Source organism: Anarhichas minor, unplaced genomic scaffold (assembly GCF_050575085.1).
Source record: "Anarhichas minor isolate MPS153535 unplaced genomic scaffold, ASM5057508v1 ptg000024l, whole genome shotgun sequence".
In the NCBI taxonomy this organism is placed as follows: Eukaryota; Metazoa; Chordata; class Actinopteri; order Perciformes; family Anarhichadidae; genus Anarhichas; species Anarhichas minor.
The window spans coordinates 10,061,414-10,085,422 of record NW_027466470.1 but is presented as its reverse complement, the minus strand read 5'-3'; the positions used below and the strand labels follow the sequence as shown (position 1 = coordinate 10,085,422).

The window sequence follows — 24,009 nt, the reverse complement described above, 5'->3', positions numbered from 1 at the left end:
ATGAATTGTAATAACTTTTCCACTATCAGGTCAATTTAGATGTGTTCAATTATTTCTATTAGGAACAAATAACTAGCAAATAACAATGCTAGCATGCTAACATGCTAAACGCAGATCGTTGACATGGAAAACATTATACCTGCTAAACATCAGCATGTTAGCATTGTCATTCTGAGCATGTCAGCATACTTGCATTTGCATGTACTTACAGTAAGTAGGCTAAATCAAGGACACTTTATAATAAGGAACATTTGTGTGAGAGGAAATGGTGAAAAACACTCGTGTCCAACAGGGTAGGCTCTTGTCAAACACCTCTTTAAAGTCTTTACTCTTTGATATTACACAGCTGTTGATCATCTTTTTCACTTGATGCACACTTGAATGCTGTGATCGCAGTGTTTGGTTGCATTTTTTCAGACAAAAGGGTGTATGGTTGAACATATGGTTGAATGTAACAGTGAAATACACTAACTTCACTTACAGCACACCAGCATGACAAAATAGACAAGTGACAAAAGACTGTTATTGCTGAGCAGACTCACTTCCATGCTAGTGAGATTACAGCGGTGAGTCCCAGCGAACCAGCCACTGTTGGAGCACTGGTCAATGTCCACATCCTGCAGGTTCACATCCACACGAACCACACCCCTGCCAGAGAGAAAGAAGGGAGGAAAGAGGGAGGAAATAAGGAGAATGGGAAGCATTGATGAGTAGAGTTAGAGGAAATAGTGAGAAAATCCAAAAAGAAAGAAGCCGGTACAAAGATAGAGAGAAGATATAGTGATCACAGAGATGTTACGAAAGAGGGAAGAGAGAAGATGAAGGAAATGATAAGGAGTAAACATTTTAATTGTAAAATTATTAGATTGTGTTATAGTTAAGGAAAAAAACGGGAGGGGGAAAGGTGACACAATAGTATGAGGTTAGGCAAATTAGTGTGAGGGAAAAGGAGGGAAGAGGAAATGGAGGCAGAGAAAACCAGAATAAAAGAGAACAAAATTATAAAGAACGAAAGAGTGGCGCTCAGGGGAAGTAAGGTCAATGGTGGGCGAAGCAGGGAAAGGGAGGGTGGTAATAGAGAGGAATGAATGAAATAGATTGAAAGTGAGAAATAAAGTAAGAGTGATGGAGGTGAAACAGAGAGAGAGAAAGAGAAAGAAAAAAGGAAACAGAAGCAATGTTGAAATTTCAATAAACAGCACAACAACTATATGCTCCCCAACGGCAGACATTAAAAATGCACTGAGAGATATATAAAAGTTGTATTGTTTTGCTCACACGAAAAATAGAATAAATTCATTCTTAAACCTCCTCTAATACGGTATGCTGAACAACAGTACTGATTTAACAAAATATGCTTTATCACGTCCTCAATAAACAACATGTGTATGTTGTTAATGTTGTTAGGTTATGGATGTGGGGAGATGTGTAACGATCGGAGCTGTCTCTAGAGCTGTCCTTATATTTGCACCAGCTGGCGTAAATCTCTCCGTAAACACCGAGCTGTTTTCAGTGAAGGGGCTCTGATAAACCCACCGAACTCAATCAGCAAAAAAACAAAGGTACCGACAAGCTGGTGAGCATAGTTGAGCAGCTATAGAGTCAGATATTTTACTCAGGAGATGGTGGAGACCAAAACAGAGCTAAAAGGAGAGTGAATATTGAACTTACATTCACCGCAGTTGCTCAGAAACACGACTCCAAATTGAATAACATTGTTGCCCTCTGAACTGTTGTATACTGCTTTTTAACCTATATAACCTTATAACCCAAAGCGTTCATGAAGAAAGGAATGCTTTAGCGTTAGCCTGCATTATTTTAGTTTGGTGTTACTTATAAACTGGCAACTGAGTGCAATTACCTCAAACAGCAGTGCATTGTCGTTTACGGCAGTTATTGGGGACTATTTTCAGCCGCAGATAAATTCACATTCAGCGTGTATTACAGTAATGTTTGTTCTCAGTATTCATTGAAATGAAGGAATATGTTACCCAGTAAAACAGCGTAGCTCATTTATTTACTTTTTGGAAAACGACGGAGCTCCAAAGCTTTATCAGACTTTGGATATACAGGCAAGACTTTTTAGAAAAATCTATTTACTGTTTGGTTTGTGTGTTTTCATTGGATTTTTCAACAATAAGAGGTATATAGTATATGTCACCAGACATATTCTTTGAGATATTGATGTAGTTCAGTTTATCTGTGGCCAGTGCAAATAGTTCTGGAAGTAGCTTGTCCTTGTTTTGTGTTTCAATGTAAACTTTTAAAGACGGTAATTGGACGTGTGTTCTCTACTGTTCAGGAACACTGCAGACTGCAGCTGCTTTCCCACCAAAGGTGAGAAAGATTCTCACGTTTCCTCGCTGCTTGGAGACCCAAACATGTCTGCAGGACGTTGGAACAGTTCAAAACTCGTATACTGCTGGCCCATGCAGCCGTGAGCCATCACAAATCCATACTGCGAAGTGAATACGTTTAAATATTGCTCAGGGATGTTACTGGAATACAGCAATATAGAGGAAAACTACCTCAGACTTAAACCAGTGGTGCTAAGTTTAAGCTGTTTTCATTAGTCTAATGTGCATCGCCAAGCCCATCATCTCTCTCTCTCTCTCGCTTTCTTTTTCTCTCTCTTTCCTCTTTCTCTTACACACACATACCCACATGAAAAGCATTCTTTGTCTTCTTTGATTTACATTCTCCTACCCATTTCTTCCACCATCGTACAAGCTGAACATTCACGTTCACTCTCTCATCTTTCTCTCTCCTCTCCGGTTCGGTGGATGGGTCTGACACCCGTTACTTCCATCTGCCTGCTGGGAAGTGGAACAAACAAGCATGGAGAGAGGCTTTGGCCACCGGCTCTCCTCAAGTACACAATCCGACAGAAAGAGAGGGAGGCAAACGTGGTGACACCGGAGTGACAAAAAATATTGAGCTTTATAAATCAAACTTACAGCCAAGTTCGATTATATTTTTAGTCTGTCGTTGTTTTACATAATCTTTAAGATTGTTAAAATGTATTAATTTTATTGTAAATCTACAAAAAAAAATCATTAGTCACTCAGTTTTCTTCCAAAACTGTCCACAGCATTAGCTTCATGTGCTCTGTTTAGTGCTGTTCCTGTGCAGTCTGACCAGTAGAGGTTGTGTCTTCATATGGTGAAATTTGTTTCTTCTATCTATTGTTGTTCTGACTTAGAGAAAATGGTACTTGTTCCCCCTTTAAGTAGGGATGCACCAATCTGACTTTTTAAGTCCCGGTACAGATACCAATATCTGGGCTCAGTGTTGGTTAATAAGCTGTATGCCTTAATGTGTGGAAGTGAATGGGATCATTCTTTTATGCAGGGCAACATTAGGGCTTGACTTAAGCATTGCTTCCCTAACTTTATAAATCAAAAAGTAAAAATGTACATATCTTCATTGATATAAAGTTTGTGAAATGTTATTTATTATTAAAATAATAAGTCTTGCACCAGCAAATTGGTAGAAACAATCTTCAAAATTCATTAATTTCTTGACGTGATGCTTCTGGAGGTGCTTGATTTAGTTAGTTGTGTTATGTTTTGCAGCGTTAATGCCACACATCGAAGAATTGGCTTTGCAGATATTGCAAGTATAGCCGGTAGAATTTGAAGTGTAAACTACTTCCAAACAACATGTTTGTTGTTATCTCCCTCAGCTATGCAGTCTATCAGCTTGCTGCTGGCGTATGACGTAGCACGAGCACATGTGTAATCAGGCGTACACACAGAATTGAATTTAATCGATTGGGCCCATTGTCTCTGATCTCCAATCCAGCTATTTGGCTCAGTGTGGGCCCGATATCCAATATCAATATCGGATCAGTGCATCCCTACTTTAAAGCCAGCTGCAAACCTATAGTCTGACAGCTGGTCAGAAATAAAATCACCTCTAACAGTGCTACTGAACGTAAAGAGTGCCCTGCTGTGTCTCAAGGCAGTCCCAGCTCCCTACTTCATTATTCTGATTCAAATCTGCATCGTGTACATTTAGATTTGGTTTGCAAAAACAAATAAGCTCTGTTCTGTAGTGCGAAAGCTGCTCCCAAAACTAATTGCACTGGCCACAGACTGAGTTTTGAATTTGACCTTTGAAGGACAGAGAGAACGACAAAAAAAGATGAGAAAGAGGTTGCTTTGAGGTAGAGTATAGTGGAACTGACTCCATCATCTACACTAGCTTATGCTCTGTTCAGAGCCAACCGGCTTTCTATTTTTAGAAATGTCCCCACAGGACTGAGATGAGTGGCAGAAGTCATAGAAAATTGCAGACCACAACCCACTTTATAAGAAGTAGAGTGAGCAGGAAAACAGCATGCATCCAGTTGAGTCGTTGTAGTGGATAGTTCTACTCAATTGGGGAGTGCATCTTTGTCTGAGACACACTCTGGCCTTCACGTTCCCTTCCTAACGTGGTTCCCTCTGCTGACATCAGACCTTTTGCTGACCAAGTCAAAGACAAACTCAATGTCCACTTAATACATTTTTTTCTGGAGCTTTCAACTATTTGAAATGGTTATTATCAGCAGATACAATTTACTCGGCTGTCACCGAGATCGATCTGTTGACAGCTCAGCTCAGTGGCTGTTATGATTTCATCAATTGCATCTTTAGGGCTTTTCTCCTTGTTGGCTTTAAGTTAGGCATGAACCATGGGCTAAAAGTGCTTTGGATGAAATTATAACAGCATGCACTCGCATGTCAACGGATCCATCTCACAAAAAAAGAAAAATGACACATGGGATTTGGATGCACAAGTGTCTGACTTCTATTTTTCTGTCACAAATCATAGTCACTTGTAAAATGTCACTCATTTAAAATCCCTCTTGGCTGAGCTTGAATAGTCAATTGATGAATTGTGAATTAATTCACTGAATTAATTTAATGAAACTTAGCATCAGCAGACACTTAACTGACACAAGCAGATCTTCCATTTCTCTCAACTAGTTAAACATCCTCATTACTGCACATTGATGGTTTCAGACAGACAATAAGTCATTTTTGGAGACAAATGGGGCGTCTCAGCCAGAAATATGTGAGCTGTGATAGCAATTAGAAACTGTACTGTATAAGACTCTTAACTCAAGGGAAGTGTCTCACTAAGCTAAAATGGAAGACCGTGACGATTCTGATCAAACTGATTCTGTGGTAACTCCACAGTTACCACAACTGCAACCGCAGTACAACTCCCAGAAATGTCCAGAGCAGCTCCTGGCCAGATAACGAGCTCCATAACCCAAAAGGGACAGTCCCTATGGCAGGTAGTGATGCAGCACTTTGCTCAGGGACACCTCAGCAGGGTGGATGCCTGCCAACCTAAGGCCCAAATCACGAGCACGACACACTGCTGCGTGTGAACCACGAAGCAACATTTCAGTATTTTGTCACCCACATTCATTTGTCCTATGTATTCTCTAGTGTTAGGGTGGATTTTACTCAACATTTGCTGGTGTGTAGTAGAATAGTGGCTCCAAAAAATTAAGAAAGTGGGGTTTTTGTGCACTAAATGATTTATGATGAGTAAATCACTGGACATCTTTGTGTGTGTGTGATACATCTCTAGACAGCCGTAAGGGTTTATTGCACCTGAAATTCAGAGTGGCATCATATTGCAGTGTGTGCTCTTTCATCGTTAATGTCTTAATTGATCTTTTCAAGACACTCTTTGAAATATGAGAGCACTGGGTGATTGTATATGCACCTAACACAAGCACACAGATGCCAGCTTTAAACACTTTCCCAACAAACGCACTTTGTAAAGCGTGCAGTGTTCATTAGATGCTATAGGCTGCAGCAGTGGAGATGCACAGCTGCGCTTTGACAGGCGAGCATATTAAATGAGAAAGGTCTACCTGTGTCTGTGAAGCCTCTTTTACACCATCTGTTTCTGGCATCAAGGCTGCAGATCATCATGATCCATATTTAAATTTACTTTCACAGAGCATTAATATGTGGGATACTTCTGGTTGACTGAAAACCTTAATATGTGTAAAATGAACTTGAATACATTTTTATGCATTTAGAAGAAAATAAATGTTGTCTCAAAACGTATCAAACACAAATTGCATGTAGTTTCTCTCACTTTCTCACACACACAAACACCTCCTCTCACCTGAACTCTGGTGCAGAGTTGCTCTTCAGTCCATAGAAACCAGCGGACAAGGTGAGCAGCCAATAGGGCACAAACGCCCCATGTTCACACTCCAGGTACGGTGCCGACCACTTGATCTGGTTTTTGTCCAGAAGGTAACTTCCACTCTTGGTGCCGGATACCTCTGGGACTCTTCTGTGCATGTGTGGTCTCCTACCGTCCCTAAAGTCGTTGAACCAGTCGGACTCCGGGCTCCTGCTCCTCAGCTGACGGTGCGCAGAGCCGGACAAGTCCTGCAGCACCACCTCCTTCTCGGTTCTGGTCGCCTGGAGGAAAACGTTGGGGCCCGGCGTCGGCGCGTCCGCGTGGAAAGTCACCACCGCCCTGTGGATTTTGGGGTCCCCCTCGAGGATGCTCTGGACCAGCGCGTGGTACCAGTGGATGTCCCTCCGAGAGGTTTGCTCCCGGGACCTGTTGGCCTGCAGGATCATGTTCAGGAAGTTTGTGGCGTGCGCTACGGTGTCCAGGATGCTGTGCAGGGAGTAGTGGGAGGCGACGTGCAGGCCGCCTCGCAGGCTGCTCAGCTCGTACCTCCGCGAGCAGTTGACCTGCCTCAGCGCCGAGGAGTCTCCGGTGTGCAGGAACGCGGTCACCACCCTCGGGAGGTCCTCCTCAATTTTGTGCGCCACCACCGCGCGCTCGGTGCCCGGTACCGAGTAGTAGGTCGGGTGGTGGGGCGGCTCTCTGTTCATGTTTTGGGTGCTGAAGATCGGTGGGTGCCTTTCTTCCCGCTCATTATCCGACCACTCCACATAACCGTAGTTTGCTCCCAAAACGAGCCCCGTTTGCAGAAGCAGCGGCACGACCAGGAGAGCCATATCGTTCCGTTTTACAGGCACAGAGAAGAAACCGTGGGCACTTGGCAAAGTGTGGCGAGCATAACCAAAGCTACTCTATTTATTCTACTGCTTCGCGGTATTAGAAACACTTTAGGAAGCACACGCCAGAGAATGTCCTGAATTTCATACCCATGAATCAAGCTGAAAACGATGAAGCCTCTCCACTTCCCGTCCTGGGCATCTTTTATCCGCGATAACGCAGACTTTTCCTCTCTTCTTCTCCGTTTTTAACAGTAGCACTATATGATCCAAACACCCCCCAGCCTGATAACTCCTAAAAAACAACAACTACACAACCTTCTCATCGGCCCCGCAATCCATTCATGTGTAGCGACGTTATGAACGAGCGCTCGCGGTCTCTTTTGACTCCTTCTCGGATGAATCCATGTGAGAGGAGTACGATGACGAGACACGGAGCAAATTCTTCTTGAAGTTCCGTCCCTCCCAATATAACCCTAATAGGCCACTTAAAGTGTCGCCCACCGGTGTGTGTGGTTGTTTCTCACTGCCAGTCTGCCGGAGGTGGGCGGAGCGTGGGAAAGACCGGAGCTGTCCGGTGCTGAAATTAGCAGCCGTAGGATGAGAAGCGAGGGTGGCGGTGGGGATCAGAGGCTGTCAGTGACGAGGACGGAGGAGCAGCCTGTCAACTGGATCTGACAGGCTGCTCCTTTGGATGATTTAAAAGAGAATACAAATTAATAGTGTGCATGAGAGAGAGACCAACAAAAGCCAACCATACAATGTGTTTATGTTATACTGAATATACAATATACTTGTTATGTGTACTGTTTAAGGCCCAAAGTGTGTGGACGGCAAAACATTACACATTACAGGCGTTACAGTTTCCCCTCACATTTCTAGAGATAAACATTACCATCTGCTTCCTAAAACCATACACTCGTTTTACTTAACTTCATGTTTCACACCAAAATGATGCCTTTTAATACCTTTTTTAATCCTGATTGTTCATACTGTCATTTTGCTATACATCCCCAGTTAAAGGGGTCTTTGAGAGAGTTTTCCTTGTCCAAATTGTGGGTCTACGAATAGAGGATGTTCTGAGCTGTAAAGATTGTAAAGCCCCTTGAGGCTAATTTGTAATGTATCTTTACACACACACTTACCATATCCATTTGAAATGTACTAGCAACACATGCTCTGAACTAAAACAAATTAGAAGTAGAATATAGCAGAATATAGCTATGTGTAGGTCTCTCACAACTGCCATAGTTTGCATATTGGAGACCTAAACTGAAACACAGTTGCTGAATCTGCTGTTGAGAAGAATACTGGATCCTTTTGCTGAGACACTCATTCAGTCAGCAGTGCAGAGGATACATTTTGTCATCTTGTCCTTCATGACTGGTGATCAGATGGAGAAGTGAAGACAGCAGTGGGCGATATTGTAAATGCAGCAATGTTCAGCAGCCAGAAATCATTATATCGTTATATATACATAGACATAGGAATGTCCAATCCCTTACCCATCAACTACATGCCAAGGCCTGGTGATATTATTGGTTAATCGTAAATAAAAGAATATGTGAAAATGTGAACAAGGGAAGTCAGAGAGATGATCATTTGTGTGCCACCTGCCTCTCTTTCTCATTCACACTGAGGTTGGAAATCCCACTTTATGTAGCCTACTCCATGTGTTCATCTGTTGTTGATCAAAAAAACAAACAAACATGAAAGCATTGTTTTTCTTGTAGTGCAAGAGTTTTGTGTGTTCACGTGTCCGTCTCGGTCTGCTCTGACGTTCTCTGGGGCTCATCGGGACTCGGCCCCGGATTTTAAATGTGCGTTGCAGCGTATGACCGGCCCGGGGTGACTCACAGGACGTTGTCATGGCAGTGGAAGGTGACGACCGCAGAGTTGTCCCCGTGCTGCCCGCTGCAGCAAGAGACGGGGAAGGTAGCCTGTCTGGCCCTGCAGCACAAGATCTACAGTATACACCTCTCACACACAGACACACTCGCACACTGATCAATCTGCTCCAAATCAGACTGATATTTGGACATCATAAGGACAGATATTCATAAAGGTAGATGGATAACTGGTGTTAGAACAGATAATACTGACATGGAAGTACTTGTAAGTCTCAGAAATCACTAAGAACTCTTTCATTCATTTTGTACATTGGTTTAAATGACTAAGCAGCCTCAGGGCCCCATCAAAACCACTGTGCAGTGGTGGAGATGGTGAATTAGGTGGAGGAAAGGAGACGGTACCGAGCAGTGAGAGAGCATCAGAGGGAAGGAGACGAGAGACTGTAGGAAACGATTGCTCCTGCCCCCTCTATTTCATCTTCTTTTACAAGCTGCACTGCCTCCCCTGGCCCGATGAATATTTGATAGGCATTTGCTGCTTCATCTGCATGCTTTACAACTTGAGTGCGTACAACTGCAACAGTGGATGAGAGGCTGCTGTACCAGCCGTTCTTTCACCCACGCTCTCTGTTCTCCCAGAGGTTCCTTTAGATTTTCTTCAGAAAAGAGCAAGTGAAGAAAAAAATAAAAGGCTCATGAGCGAAAGAGTACTTCCTCTAAAGCTTTTTTTTTTTTTTTTTTTTTTTTTTTTTAAGTGCATGCTGTAGTTTGCTGCGATGCCTCACCCATGCAGGGAGACGTATTTGGAATGAAACAAGAGTTGCTGTCAGTCGGAAGGTGACCAGGGCTCAATAGATAAGTTTACAGTTTCTTGCTTTGAAGTTTGTGTTGTAATGAAAAGGGCATCAACATTCCTTTACAAGTGTATGGATGTGTGCTGTATGCCCTGAATTCAATTGTCATTATCCAACACAGGGCTGCACAACTAAATGCAGTTGAAGCCCATTTGCTATAAAAACAAAAAAACAACAACAACAGAAGTGCATTCCTGTCGTGCTTTTTTTCACTTGCATCAGGAGGAATGCTAACAGTAGCAACAAAACAATTATTTGGGCAATATGGTCGACATTTTACCATTAAAAGTTTGATGTCAGGGATACACTGTCCATCAGGTGCAGCTTGATCCGGGATGCCATGACGGAGCCAGTCATTTTCAGAGGCTGAAAAGTTTTTTCAAATTCTATAGAGTCATCTTTCTTCACACTCCCATGCAATTTGAATACGTATGAATTATGGTGTTTTTGCTCCTTTCACTGCAGCAGTTTACTGTCATAACAGCATCTTCTGATGTAAAAGGTTTATTTTCAACCATAGCTCTCCATCATGTAAGCTGTCAACAACATGAAAGTGGGAAAAATGTTTAATCTTCGGTTGCTGGGCAGCTTCTGTAGCAAGACTGTTGGAACCTATGATTACTGACTTGGTTTAGCCTCAGTTTGAAGTCTCCTTCTTTGACCATGCATCTCAGAGGGTATCAGGAGGGTAACCAAGAGTGATGAAGAAGAATGAAGGGGAGATGATAAAAAATAAGAAGATGTGACTTTTAAAAGCTCCATTTTATCTTTAACGTTCAGCAGAATTCTGAGTCAAATTGGCCAGTTTTGTGGCGGTATAAAACAGAAACAGGCCATCAAGATTAAAAGTAGGAAAATAGTATAAGTTTCAAAGTAATGATTTTGTTAAATGCTAATGCTCTGGCTGCCAGGTTACCTGCAGTTGTCTAATGAAGATTAAAAAGGCTGCTGAAAAGTGTAACTATGCTAATTTCCCTGTACAGTCTGCCAAAGGAAAGACAGTTCAATCAACTAACGCTGGTGAAAATAAAATTAATTTCATCTGCAAATATCAGCACAATGTTCCAAAATAAATGGTCTGATAGTGTATTGTTACAGTATCTTATCAAATGTTAGCAAAATGTTGTGTTCTTTATCTATAGACACGTGTCCCCCTTGTTATTGGTAAGTAAAATACAAAAATACCTATTCCAGCACACTAAGAGCCTGTGTGTAAATGCTGGATAGTTTGCCAGTCTATCACAAGCCAGACAACATACACAAACACATTCACCTGAAAATGGACAACTTAGTGCATTTGTGTCACCATGTTGAAGTTTTGTAACTGTTGTAAGGAAAACTCATTAACAGAAAGGACCCATCGCTGGTCCTGCTTACTCTGCAGCAACAGTGTAATCACTGAGACACTCTGTCACCTGCAGAGACAAAAACACATCAGACATAATGTCTGGGAACATATGGAAGACATATTGATTGGTGGGTTTTCTCCAGCTTCCTCCAAACCAAATACAAGCAGATTAATAGAGCTGTAATTGGTCTCTCTCAAATTTGTCAAAGACAAATGTCCAGTGTTGCTATTAGTGATAATGTCCCTTCTCCTGTCTATAAGTCATAAGGGTCCCTCAGTACTCACCTGGCCTCAGTACCAGTGCAGTATATGACCCCCCTTGGCCATATTAGTTTAGTTTAGTATTAGTTCAATACTGTTTCCAACAGCAATTATACTGATAACACCCAGCTGTAATTATTGTTAAACCAGAAAGGCACATATTGAGTCCATTTATTATAATGCAACAGCAGCTGAGACTTAATTAAATCATATAATTAATCCAATTACAGCCTTATCACGTCAGCTCTGTTTGACGAACAGGTGGGTTATTATAATTAGAAACCAGATGTTTCCACAGACAGTCTGATGGGGTTTTGTGGAAGTGTCGGAAAATATGTGCATTGTGATGTTGTCAGTGAGGAAGTGGGGTCACAGGACACCGTGTGTAGGGGAGCTGAGTGAATTCAGCCTTTGCAAACTCATGCTGTTATGAACGTCAAAGACATATGACAGTTATGAGCAGCAGGTAAGATAAAATATGATATTCTCCTCAATCATGCAAAGCTCTTACTCCCACTAACGTAATCACAACCACTACTGAAGGCGTGCATCAGCGTCTGTGCATAAGATTTGCAAGACATTCTGGGCCTTTATCAAGGTGAGACACGACAACCTCATCTACATTACACCCTCAGGTGTCTGAAAGCCCCATCTGACTGCACACATGCACCTCGCCACAAATCACCTCCACATTATCCCCGGGAATTATACTGTGGAATGTGTGAGTGTGTGTGTGTGTGTGTGTGTGTGTGTGTTCTTGAAGTAGGCTTCATAAATTGTCTTGTACTATGCAAGCGTGAACAGACAGGTGTGAAATCAGCTTGTCAGGAGACAGGAGTGAATCTCCAGCTAAAATAGGGGATAACTAAGAACTATATTCATCCTGTAGAATAACACATGCTTTCAAACACCCAGACAGCACACAAACATCTCTGCCTGACTGATTGTTGAGTTTACTTTCTTCCTATCGTTTTAGTCTGACAGGATAAGTTGTTTGCACAACTGGCACACAGCAATGTGTCACAGTATAGTCAAATAAATTAAATATTTAGTCTTTGCTGCCCTCTAGAGGTTGCTTGTGTCCTTCTTATGTTTCCAGTGGTCTCATTTTGGAGTTATGTTTGACACAACAAATATATGAGCCCACAGAGTCACTCATTAATTCAGTGTCATTGGGCACATTTTCAAAAGAATACCGCTTGGTTAATTAAGTAGCCTAATTAATTCCGGGTTTGATATTCAAATGTCACAATCTACGTAGCAACATAATTGTCGCTGACTAATATTTGATAAGAGGACACACCAAATGTATACTGCAGAATATTAGTGTAGTTATATTCCCACAATTTTTCTTGCAGAGAAATCTTGACGGCGTGTCTGTGCGTTCGGCAAATTCTGATATTTCCAATAGCACTCAAAGGTAGCACGACTGTAACCGTTAATGACGACGGAGGAAGTGAACGTATCAGTTAGCATTCTGCTCCGCACGACAGCTAACGTTACAGAACTTACACACAGTGAATAAGGTAATGTTTAAGATTTTAAGTTTGACAATATTTTCATCCATTTTCAAGCCGTTAGTCGTGGTACGGGTTGCGGTCTGACTGACATACAAGTAGTCAGTTAGATAACGTTGAACCAAAAACCTGCCGTTACAGTTAGCATAGCTGGTGCTAGTCATGCACAGCTAATAACTGTTAGCTAACGTTAGTGAACTGTTAGCCGCTAATAACTGTTAGCTCACGTTAGTGAACTGTTAGCCGCTAATAACTGTTAGCTCACGTTAGTGAACTGTTAGCCGCTACGTAGGACAAAAGACAATGGGATGATACAGAGTTTGTTGTCTCGTATTGTCATCATCCAAATGTACGTTAACTTTATGTACGATTAAGTTGATTAAATGTCAGTCACGTTTACGTTAGTTATTATAAATAATGCACAACTAATTTATGCTTAATGTAAAATGAGAGGACTGCGTTACGCAGCAACACATAAGCTACTGATGTAGCATTATAGCAAGAGCTTTGATTTTCTTCAAATTCATTTAAGATAACTATCTCCTATTCTAAACATGCTTTTTGAGTGCTCTGAATTGTAATCATTTGTTTCCTAAGTTAAGCTCCCTGAATGAAAGGTATCATACTGTGTCTACTGTGTGATCGAAGGGCAGCACTCATAATTTATGCCATTTGCCTTTTCAGTGACAGCCTCTTTAAGGATTGCCATATGGATTCCCCTCGGCAGGCGAAGAACCTGAATCGAGAGCCAAAGCGCAGTCAGAATCGGTCAAGCAATCCTCCTCAGAAAGATGCCTACGCCAGGCTCCTCAACCAGCACAGCAGCAGCAAGTTCACTCTGTATCTAGAGCAATATGCAAAGGACACAGCATTTCAAAGGGAAGGAAATGGGCCAAGCACCCTGTTCAAAGCCCAGAGTGACAGGCAGAACATACCACAGCGACAAAGGGATCAGGTGCCCAATGATTTCTCTGATTCAAGTGACTTCTCCCCCTCTTCCATGAAAAGTAGAGGAGAGGAGAGTTCACTGTCCTTGTACATGGAGAAGCTAAGCACCCGCAGTGCTCAGCAGGACTTTGAAAGGAAGCAGGGTGTGTCTGACAGACAGCGATGGGGACAGAGAAGAGACACAGCCACCAGCCAAGATGGAGACGTCGAGTCTGGTGAGGAACTTGGCTCTTTAAAACCCAATGAACCAAAGAAACACCAGAAGCAGCAAAAGAAAACCAAGGACTCTCACAAAGATGTTACCTCAAAAGAGACTGACGCCTTTGTTGGACGTCCTGAGTCCCCAAATACAGCCGGTACAAGTGGACAGGAGCAAGAGAAGATGAAGAAGTCAAAGAAGAAAAAAAATTCAAGGCAGCCAGAAGAGGACAAAAGCGGAGAAGGGACATTACAGTCTGGGGTTGATGCTCAGAATTCAAGGCCCAAGTCCCCTTATGGCAAAGAGAAAAAACTGCAGCAGCCTAGAGGTAAATTGCATATTATGTTTTTGAGATAATGGTATTTATGGTAATGTAGTTGTATACATTTGATGGTTTATGAGGGATGAAATCAATTAGTTAAATATGTTTCAGCTTCAAGTGCCAATTCTCCTGCTGACAAGAGTAAGAACAGAGGACCCAGAGGATCAAAGAAACAAGTTTTTGAGTCCTACATGACATGTGAGGAGGTTTCCCATGGCCTTAAAAGAGGAGAACTCCTTCAGGTAGAAACCCAGAGTTACTGTTCCTGACCTGAGACTGTATTCAAATCTATTGAGTATGGATAGTTTTACTCAAGGTGGTCAAACTATTAAAGCAGTTAATATCACAATATACTGGTTGATTAATTTCTAAATTCTTCATGCTTCCTCTGCAGGGACAGTTGAGAATCAACCCAAAGAAATACCATGAAGCTTTCATCCCATCTCCTGTAAGTTCAACCCCAAATTCATTTCGCAATTAATGTTTTGCTGCCTCAACAACTTGTTTAATGGGTTCTATTAAAACTCTTTATTGTTGCAGGATGACGCACGAGATATATTTCTGGATGGGATTGTAGCTCGCAACAGAGCACTGAATGGCGACGTAGTGGTGGTGCGAATCCTCCCTCGGGAGCTGTGGAAGGTAGACTTCACTCACTTATTTATCTATGCACAACATTTGTAAGACATCAGTTTTTTAACGTTTGATTATTATAACAGGCTCCATTTTAGCTCCACCGGACAGCAGCGTGGCAGAGGATGATGACTGTTTGTCTGTTTTAGGTTGTGAGGTCAGACACAGAGTGTGAGGGCGCCAGTGAATCAGACACCCAGAAAGAAAACACGGTGCGGCCAGCGCAGAAGAAGACGGAGCGCACGCCCAGGCCTGATGGTGTTTCGGAAGACCAGTGTAGCGACCAGGATGAACTCACCCGCAAAGTGCAGAATACCTCCCTCACTGACACAGGTACTGGGATGGAGTTGTGATTATAACAGCTGTTGCCAATCACAATTAACATGGGTATCAAATTATAATAGTTCAGTTGGTATTTGGTAATGGTCAGTGAACTGTGTGTTTGAATGTTTATTTATTGGTCTGATGAGAGTATCAATGCACAGAAGCAAATGCAAATAAAGGCAGTAGTTCAGGTAATCTAAATCTTTCCTTTCATATGATGGAAATAGGGGAACATCTGGAAGACCCCTCAACCCCACGGCCCAATGGGGAAATACTCCAAAAGACTGCTAAAGTGAGCGTCTCGCCTATCAGCTCTGATGTATTTCTTACTCAACCCTTCCTGTTTTTCACCCCAAGAATTTTCCAGATAAAAATGACCACAAGAAGCAGGGTTTGTGCTCGGCTCATGAAGCAACGGTAGGGGCATGACGAGAAGGTTCTATGTGATTTTGATTGCCTCACCCTTCACCAAGTTGCCACAACAACTTAACTCATTTGGCTACTTTACAATACAAGCTAACTATAAAAATAAACTAACATTAACGATATCCAAAGACAATTAAAATATTTTAAAAAACACCTATTTGTCTTCCAGGTGGTTTACATTGTTGAAAAGAAACACTCGAGAGCTGTGACGGGCTTCCTGAAATTCCTGCCAGACAAGCCTTTTGCCATGTTCTCGCCTGTGGACCACCGTGTGCCACGGATTAACGTTCTCCTTGCCGACTGTCCCGAAGACTTCAGTTCCCGCCCGGGCGACTACGCCAAAACCTTGTTCATATGTCGGATCACCAACTGGGCAGCTGACAGCAACTTTGCAGAAGGGTGAGTGTTGCATTCAAAGCTTGATGCGGGGAACCATTTCAACGACCAAGCTGACTCTCTCCTCGTGTTTTTCTCCAGTCAACTTGCTAAGACTCTGGGTCAGGCTGGAGAAATCGAGCCAGAGACGGAGGGCATCCTGATAGAGTACGAAGTGGATTTCTCCGAGTTCTCCGATGAGGTGTTGAACTGTCTGCCCAAGAACCTGCCCTGGACCATCCCTGCTGAGGAGATGGCAAAGAGGAGAGACCTGAGGTAGCGCTCTGAAGCCAATACATGACTGCTGTATTTATTTAGCTAATAACTGGGCTACTGAGAATTTCAAGATTTGCCATCCGATGACAGCAAACGCATATCTAGTTTTAATTTAGGATTTATATGATTCAAAAACCACTGTTTTATCATGTGTAGGAAGGAGTGTATCTTCACCATCGACCCGGCTACCGCCAGAGACCTGGACGATGCTCTGTCCTGTAAACAACTCCCTGATGGTAAACTGTCCTAACTGAGGAGTTCCGTAATGATGATGAATTGTGATTATAGATCTAGATGCTGTTTTTTCCTGTGGGATGTGAGGCTGTGTCATAGACTGTCCTTTTTAAACACAGGTAACTTTGAGCTGGGAGTTCACATTGCTGATGTGAGTTATTTTGTGGGGGAGGACAACGCTCTGGATGCCATCGCCAGCCAAAGAGCAACTAGTGTGTACATGGTTCAGAAGGTGAATATTCCTTGATCATCTTCATCAGTGTTCTATTTAAAACTACTACTTGATCTTACCCCAGTCAAATAAAGCAGTGATGAATGATAATAAACATACCTGTCATGTTTTGTCCAGGTGATCCCCATGCTGCCCAGGTTGCTGTGTGAGGAGCTGTGCAGTCTCAATCCTCTCACCGACAGACTCACTTTCTCTGTCATTTGGACAATCACACCGGAGGGGAAGGTATGACCATTTAAAACTTAATGGACCTGTTTGAACTGCTCTCAAACAATGAAAGGTTAAGTTCACAGGTTGATTGATTGAAGCTGAAGTTGGGATGGCATTTGCTGTTTTCCTCACTGGTTCCACTTCGCCTAACTCCCCCCACAGATCCTGAGAGAGTGGTTCGGCCGCTCAGTTATCCGCTCCTGCGTGAAGCTGAGTTACGACCATGCTCAGTCCATGATCGAGGCCCCTGACAAGATGTTCGCTGCCGAGGAACTGCCACCTGCGGACCCCGAGCACCCCATTGATGAGATCCATCGGGCTGTGCTCAACCTGCACTCCATCGCAAAGAACCTCCGGGCTCAACGCTTCTCAGGGGGAGCCCTCAGGCTGGACCAGGTCAGCCCTCTCTCCCTCTATGGTTTCCTTTCATAATGTAGCTGGTGATCATGGCTTCAGCACTCCACTCATGTTCCCTTTTTATCTCAAAATAAGAGTTCATCAAAGATAATTGAACAGTTTGTTGGTAGACATTATTGACATTATTTTCACATACATGTCTTGTGTTTTTTGTTTCAGTTGAAACTGTCCTTCACCCTGGACAAAGAGACCATGATGCCTCAAGGCTGCTACGTTTACCAGTACAGAGACAGTAACAAGTGAGTAACAAACCCTCCTCCGATACATCTGTGTTTTTGTCTTCAAATGAAACTATTTGACGTGACATCTATATACACTTCACCTCTCAATCATTCTGGAGTGCTTGCATATCAGTCCTCGTTTGTTAGTGTTTCTTTTTTTTCTGCCGCTCTGGTCATTTAACCGCTGTATCGTTCAAACCTGTGTTCTGTAGGTTGGTGGAGGAGTTCATGTTACTGGCTAACATTGCTACAGCCCACCACATCCACTCCAGATTCCCCCAGCTGGCCCTGCTCAGACGCCACCCTCCACCCAAGACCAAAATGGTGGATGAGCTGCAGGAGCATTGTGACCAGTTGGGAATCGACATAGATCTCTCCTCTGCAGGAGCCTTGCATGTCAGTACTCGCAATACAGCAAATGTAGCCCAGTTTCTAATACCTCAGAAAAAAATAGAAGTTATATTTTGTCTGTATTAATGATTGAAACCTTTTATTCTGCATTTCCAACATGCAGAAGAGTCTCAACACTACTCTTGGGGATGATGAGTACACCACTGCCAGAAAAGAAGTCCTCACCCACATGTGCTCCAGACCCATGCAGGTTAGAGCCGAGTGACACCTACCGTCTTATTTATCACGCTTGTGTGGAATACATTTGCTTTTGTAAACCGTTTAATGCGGAAAATGAGACACCCACTGTCATGAATAGTTGTTACCATTAATGAAAAACATGCAAGGATGGGCATTTCAAACAAACATAATATTTGATAATTGTTGGGCACTATTCTATCATTCTTTAAAGGTTAAAGTTGCATAAACGATTTGATTTTTCTTACCCCATCCCTACTTAACATAATACAGAAACATTTAGTTTTGTCAGATTCAAACTGAATATGTACTATGTGAACATGAAACCTTTTCAGTGATATTTCTGTGTTTAATGTGTGTTATTGTTATTTCACAGATGGCGTTGTACTTCTGTACAGGTGAACTTAAGGATGAGCAGTTGTTTAAGCACTACGCCCTCAACGTTCCTCTCTACACTCACTTCACATCGCCCATCAGACGCTACGCTGACCTCGTAGTCCACCGGCTGCTGGCTTCCTCACTGAGTGCGTACCTTCTCCACTAAAGTCTCTTTTAGACACAAAAACAAACGCACACATTTAAATGGATAACAGAAGGTCCTGTTTGCTTCATACAGTGGTGCGGTTGTACTGCAGGACATGTCTGGTTGATGACGTAGAATTTGAAATGCAGAAGAGAACAAAGCAGCCTCAGAGCTCACGTTGAGTTGATGCATTGTTTGTGCTCGTGCCTCTGCTGTTGTCTCTGCCCTTCCTGCTTCTGTCTGGCCCTACTGTGCGTGTACGACAGTTTAAAATGTGTAATTTGTTTTAATTCTAGTACTCATTATGTGCATGTCTGTCCATTGAATGTTTACATGCAGATTGTGGGCCTAGTTTGGGGCTGTCGACAGAAGAAGTCCAAAAGCAGTCCTCGCGCTGTAACGACAGGAAGACTGTGTCCAAGAGAGTCCAGGAGCTCAGCTCTGAGCTCTTCTTTGGAGTGTTTGTAAAGGTGGGACAAGTACTTTTCTCTCTATCATTAAGCTAAGTGTTTATAAATATAAACATAAATTAATTGTTTAGGAAATGTGGTTTTACATAAATTGAATGACTCACCTTTTCAGATGTTATAGATCTTTTCTATGACATTAGATGCATATTAAATACATACATTTAGTTGTACACTTCATATTATTCAGTGGTTATATTTTCGGGGACTATGGCTTTGATGCTGAATGAAGTGAGTTGAGTTGGAGCTTATTTGTTTTTCTCCTCAAAATAAAAAGGGTTCAGCCTTTCAACTGGATGACAAAGCCAAGGATTGAACCAGTTTATTAATATCAGGTGTAAAAGCATTCCATCAATCTACTTTTTTGGTCTGTGCGCCACAGGACTGTGGCCCTCTGGACTCTGAGGCCATGGTGATGGGGGTGCTGGATCAGTCCTTTGATGTGCTGGTTCTCCAGTACGGAGTGCAGAAACGCGTCTACTGCAAGGTGAGCTCCAATACACAACTTCAAGAGAGCTATATTAGTAGTTTAGTCATAACACACAAAACAATAAGTTTGAACAACATATACAATCTAGTACAATATGACTGAAAAGGCACGGGCAGACTTTTCAGTTTCAGCTTTATATACATTTGTAGTATTGTTATATTGTTTCGTGTTTTTAGATGTTGCCTTTTTAAAACTGCACACAATTATGAAACGTGGAGCTAATGCACCAACAAGAATACTTACTAACTTCTTGTTAAACTCCCACAATCCCGTTCATTTCACTCAAATATAAATTCTAAATCAGCAAAGACTAACGTCTTAAGGATTGCCACTTTAAGACCTCTTTAGTTTTTAATTGTTGTTGACATAACTTACATTTTTAGAGATTATTTTGACTCTTCAGATGGTTTTCAATTCAGCTATGTCATCTCACTATATAAGCAAGGAGTGTGTGTGTGTCCTTCACATATCTTGAGAACCGTGTATTGCCGTTTGTTTCCACCTTCAGTCTGTTACGGGCCTGGACTCGTTCCGCCATCATAAGGTGGGGAAGAAATCTGAGCTGACTCTTATCTGGACAGCAGAGGACCACGAGAAAGCTCCAGTAGAGCAGGTGAGAACGGCAGACACGGAAAACGCTTGTGTCGTGCTATATAGCCTGTCAATAGGAAATAGAAATGTTATTCAATATAAACAGAAAGGGAGAAATTAATCTCAGGTTTCACACAGAGAAGCTACCAAAACAATTGACGGCATAAAGATTAAAAAACCAGGAGAAGACCAGATTACTACCTTGTTCCTCGAAGAGACGGACCAGACCAGCTAGCTGGGGTTAAGACAGTTAGAAAGTGTCTTGGACCAAGCAAGGTGACAGAATGTAAATTCATCATTTCTTCTTTCCACTTGCAGGTCATTTCAATCTTCACGTTGGTGGAGGTGCAGCTCAAAGCTGACGGTGCACCCATGAAATACAGCGCAGTGCTCAAGAGGCCCGAGGAGAACGAGTCAAACACTTAGACGTGCTGAAGAGCACTCGAATGCTTGAATGGAAATTTTGAATTGCACATTTTCTTTTATTGATTGGGTAAAAAAGAATAGTAGTAGCTTAGAAGCAGTATTGCTTTGGTAAGCAGGGCGCATCACTGATCAGCTCAGAGTCACATTTCAATTGAGGTTCCCACTGAGTTTCAGTGACCTTTATGATTTATAGTGTTTTAAAACATGTAAACTCTGATGTTCTAAGTTAAGCCTTGATGGGCACACTGTTTTATGTAATTCAGTGGTTGTATTTCAAATTGATTTGTGACCCAGGTCTGACAGGAAAAGAACCGAGTCAGCATTAGTTGTATTTTGCTGTTGATTTATTGACCTTTTATGAGGACGGTATTGATGTTGTTATAACTGTTGTACACAGTCTAATGCGTGAAAGCTGATTTTCAGTTTAACATCAATATATTTGTGTTTACAAAGCAACAGAGTACAACACACTACTAAAGTTGACTTATTTGGCTGTCTTGACTTGCTATGCTGGCTGTAGAATACCTTCTCGTGGCGCAACAGTAAAACGGTAAAAGCTTTGACTGCATCAGATGAACAGAACAGGTATCTTAACATCTGCATAGAGACAAAATAACAGTTACCACATGCCATCCAGGATTTTTACATTGTCGTATGTATTTATAGTGTTTTATACAGGAAGGTTTTTCTTGTGTGTGAATGAAGGGGCCGGAGGGCTTCTTCAGGTCACAGTCATGAAGAACAGCTCGTAGGACCTTTCATTTGATTTCAATTCTTAACATATTGTTCAGTTCTTGTCTAAACTAAGGCATGTTTTCTGTACTTGGTTTGAAAGAGGAGCCAAAGCTTAATCATTTCTCAACGGTTATTGTTTTTAATAGAAAACATAGGAATGACTTGAATTGCTGCTGAAAGTGGATGTTGATGAGCTCATGTGTTTGTGGGTTTTTTTATGCTCTGAGTCAGTCTGACTTGATTTGTGCAGCAGAAATACTTTATGGACCTTATTAATATCGACTGTGAATTTCAGCCTTAATGTAATCAAGCAGAAAAACACTTATTTTTGTGTGTGAAGCTGCACATGTTTAAGTGTTTGTGGGCCTCCCATTTAGTTTTGACTGAGTCAGTGTGCCTCTCTTTAGTCCTCGGTGCCATGTAGTGTCATAAATCAGCTGCTGCTGCTGCACAATTTTGTTTTATTTTTGAACAAACGAGCTTGTCACATTTTTTTTGCTAATGTTTTTAAGTTATTTTTGCTCACATAGACTGTCAGTCTGTGATGTGAACTTTAAATGTATTTTAAACCAGCAAGTTAAATGTTTGTGCAAAACAACTGGACTGACTTAGTAGGATGTGTTTCTGTGATTTAGGGTTGGAAAAAAATAATAATTCATTCTTAAGTTTGAAAACCTGAGAATGCAGTCAAAAGTACACTTTCTGTCTTTTTGAAAAGTTATATCATGACATGTAACTTTGGTTCTTGTCTGTATTGAAAATTCAGTTGTACTCTGCTAAACCACCATGAGGCGCAATACATAGTTGTCCTTGTCACTATGAAAATAAAAACATATGTGAATGACTCAAACCGTGTTTTTTTTGAATACCAGTGTAAAGATGAATACGTTTTGATGCTAGAGTCACTGAAGAGGGAAAAACAGAAAAAACAATGTGGCACTGCCCTCTTCTGTTTAGTTTATATTATGAATAAACACAGATAGTCTCTGTGTTATTTATTACCAGGGAGTATTTGTAATTAATCCACCATAAACCCACTGCACCGTCATATAGAAGATAATGAGGAAGAGAGTCGTGTCGCAGTTAATGACCGCGCCTTTTTAAGATACAGGTATTGTATACATCAACACCCCACGAAATACTTGTTGAAAGAAAAGCTTTGTCAATATTTTTTCTCCCCTATATTTTTACAGAAAAGATGATGACCATCATGACCAGAAGACTGTTCAGTGTGCCACGTCCTGAAATTTCAGGTCTGCTTCAAGCTGCTATAATAAACACTTTTTCTTAACAATGGATCCAATGACTTTTTATATATAAAAGAGCCATTTGTAGTGAGAAACACAGAGAACTGATTTAATCCTGAACTCTAACAGCATCTTTTTAGTCATGGTTTTGGTCGGCCGGCAACTCGACTGCTTTGATTCCCCATCACGGCTCTCGTAGCGTAGTTTTTGTTACTGTTTGTTTTCAACAAAAACTCTGATAAACCCACTGTACACTGTGCAGGAAAATCAAGCAGCAAACCAAGTTAATGACCACTAGCGAGTGAACGAATGGAGCATTTAGCGAACTGATGAAGAGCTTTTCCAGCAGGATAGAGTGAACAACTGGTTATGAACGGGCACCGCCTCCATCGCTGTATCCAGCTCTTTTTATACAACCATGAGTAATACCCTTTAGTGTATTGAATCAACAAGGTTTTTTTATTGGCTACAAATTAAACTTTTTCATTTGTAAAAAAAAAAAAGAATAAAAATGAACTTAAAGATCAGGCAGATGAGTTGAGACAGGAAGCTAATCTGTGATGTAAGAACATTTTACCATCACCACACCTAAGTTCACAGGCAGTGTTGAAGTGACTCACCTTTGGAACAGTAGCACGGGCAAATTGCAGTGACGTGTTTATGGTTTTTTATATTCCTCTCTATACCTTGAGAAGAATTCCTTATCAGAGCTAAACACATTGACACCAGTCTATACCCGCATTGACTCCCATCTCAGCACAGTGCACTGTTTGACTTTAACCCCACAACCATATGACTGTAATTGTATAGTAGTGCAGATAACTCACATTTTCCTTTTAGAGGGAGGTTTCCCTTAAGGTATGAAGTCCAACTTTTAACCTGACACAGCAGATAACTGATAGAATATCATTACAACTGTACCACCACACAAATAATAAGCCTAAAGCTGGTCCTCCTTCGATTCGAAAGATAATTTGTTTAATCTCATATTTACATCTTTGTTGCCATGGCTCCTCTGATTTCTACAACAAGGGTCCAAAGGTTGCACATAAATGCATCACAATGACTATGGTCAGTCTACGTGAAAGCCATTTATACAAAGAGTTGTTCAATGACAATATATGAATGAGCTCATTGTTCTAAAATAGCATCCGATTTGTATTTTTACATGAACGCCATTGATTTTTTGATCAGACTGCATTTGCAGATTTCCCCATCAGATAAAAAAAAAAGAAATTTGACCAGCGTGGCAGCTGAAGACACGACTGATATGACATAACCTCTGTGTAAGATCAGTTTC

At 41.7% G+C, this 24,009-nt stretch overlaps 2 protein-coding genes across 2 annotated transcripts in view; one reads left to right on the top strand and one right to left on the bottom strand.

Moving 5' to 3' along the window:
• gpr158b (G protein-coupled receptor 158b) overlaps positions 1-6,995 on the bottom strand; it is a 50,359-nt gene extending 43,364 nt beyond the window's left edge. Inside the window, exons 1-2 of the mRNA XM_076098408.1 lie at positions 6,139-6,995; positions 543-648 (exon numbers count right to left, since the gene is read on the bottom strand). Coding sequence (XP_075954523.1) covers positions 543-648; positions 6,139-6,995 — 963 coding nt within the window. The remainder of the gene's footprint in view (positions 1-542; positions 649-6,138) is intronic.
• A 5,683-nt stretch (positions 6,996-12,678) lies between these two features.
• dis3l2 (DIS3 like 3'-5' exoribonuclease 2) lies at positions 12,679-22,306 on the top strand. Its single transcript, XM_076097678.1, has 21 exons — positions 12,679-12,834; positions 13,510-14,300; positions 14,406-14,536; positions 14,689-14,742; positions 14,835-14,936; positions 15,077-15,260; positions 15,479-15,543; positions 15,847-16,076; positions 16,155-16,328; positions 16,485-16,564; positions 16,682-16,794; positions 16,912-17,019; positions 17,167-17,400; positions 17,581-17,660; positions 17,855-18,038; positions 18,157-18,243; positions 18,607-18,754; positions 19,093-19,223; positions 19,603-19,707; positions 20,219-20,323; positions 20,620-22,306. Exons 2-21 carry the CDS (start codon positions 13,535-13,537, stop codon positions 20,725-20,727), a joined length of 3,189 nt encoding a protein of 1,062 aa, XP_075953793.1. The 5' UTR covers positions 12,679-12,834; positions 13,510-13,534; the 3' UTR covers positions 20,728-22,306.
• The last annotated feature ends 1,703 nt before the right edge of the window (positions 22,307-24,009 follow it).

What these genes read in the sequence shown, in the direction of transcription:
- dis3l2 (XM_076097678.1), top strand. Translation starts at nt 13,535, where the DNA reads ATGGATTCCCCTCGGCAGGCGAAGAACCTGAATCGAGAGCCAAAGCGC. An exon ending in TACCTCCCTCACTGACACAG is followed by an intron (nt 15,261 to 15,478) that starts GTACTGGGATGG and finishes TGATGGAAATAG; the next exon opens with GGGAACATCTGGAAGACCCC. An exon ending in GAGCCCTCAGGCTGGACCAG is followed by an intron (nt 17,401 to 17,580) that starts GTCAGCCCTCTC and finishes TTTTTGTTTCAG; the next exon opens with TTGAAACTGTCCTTCACCCT.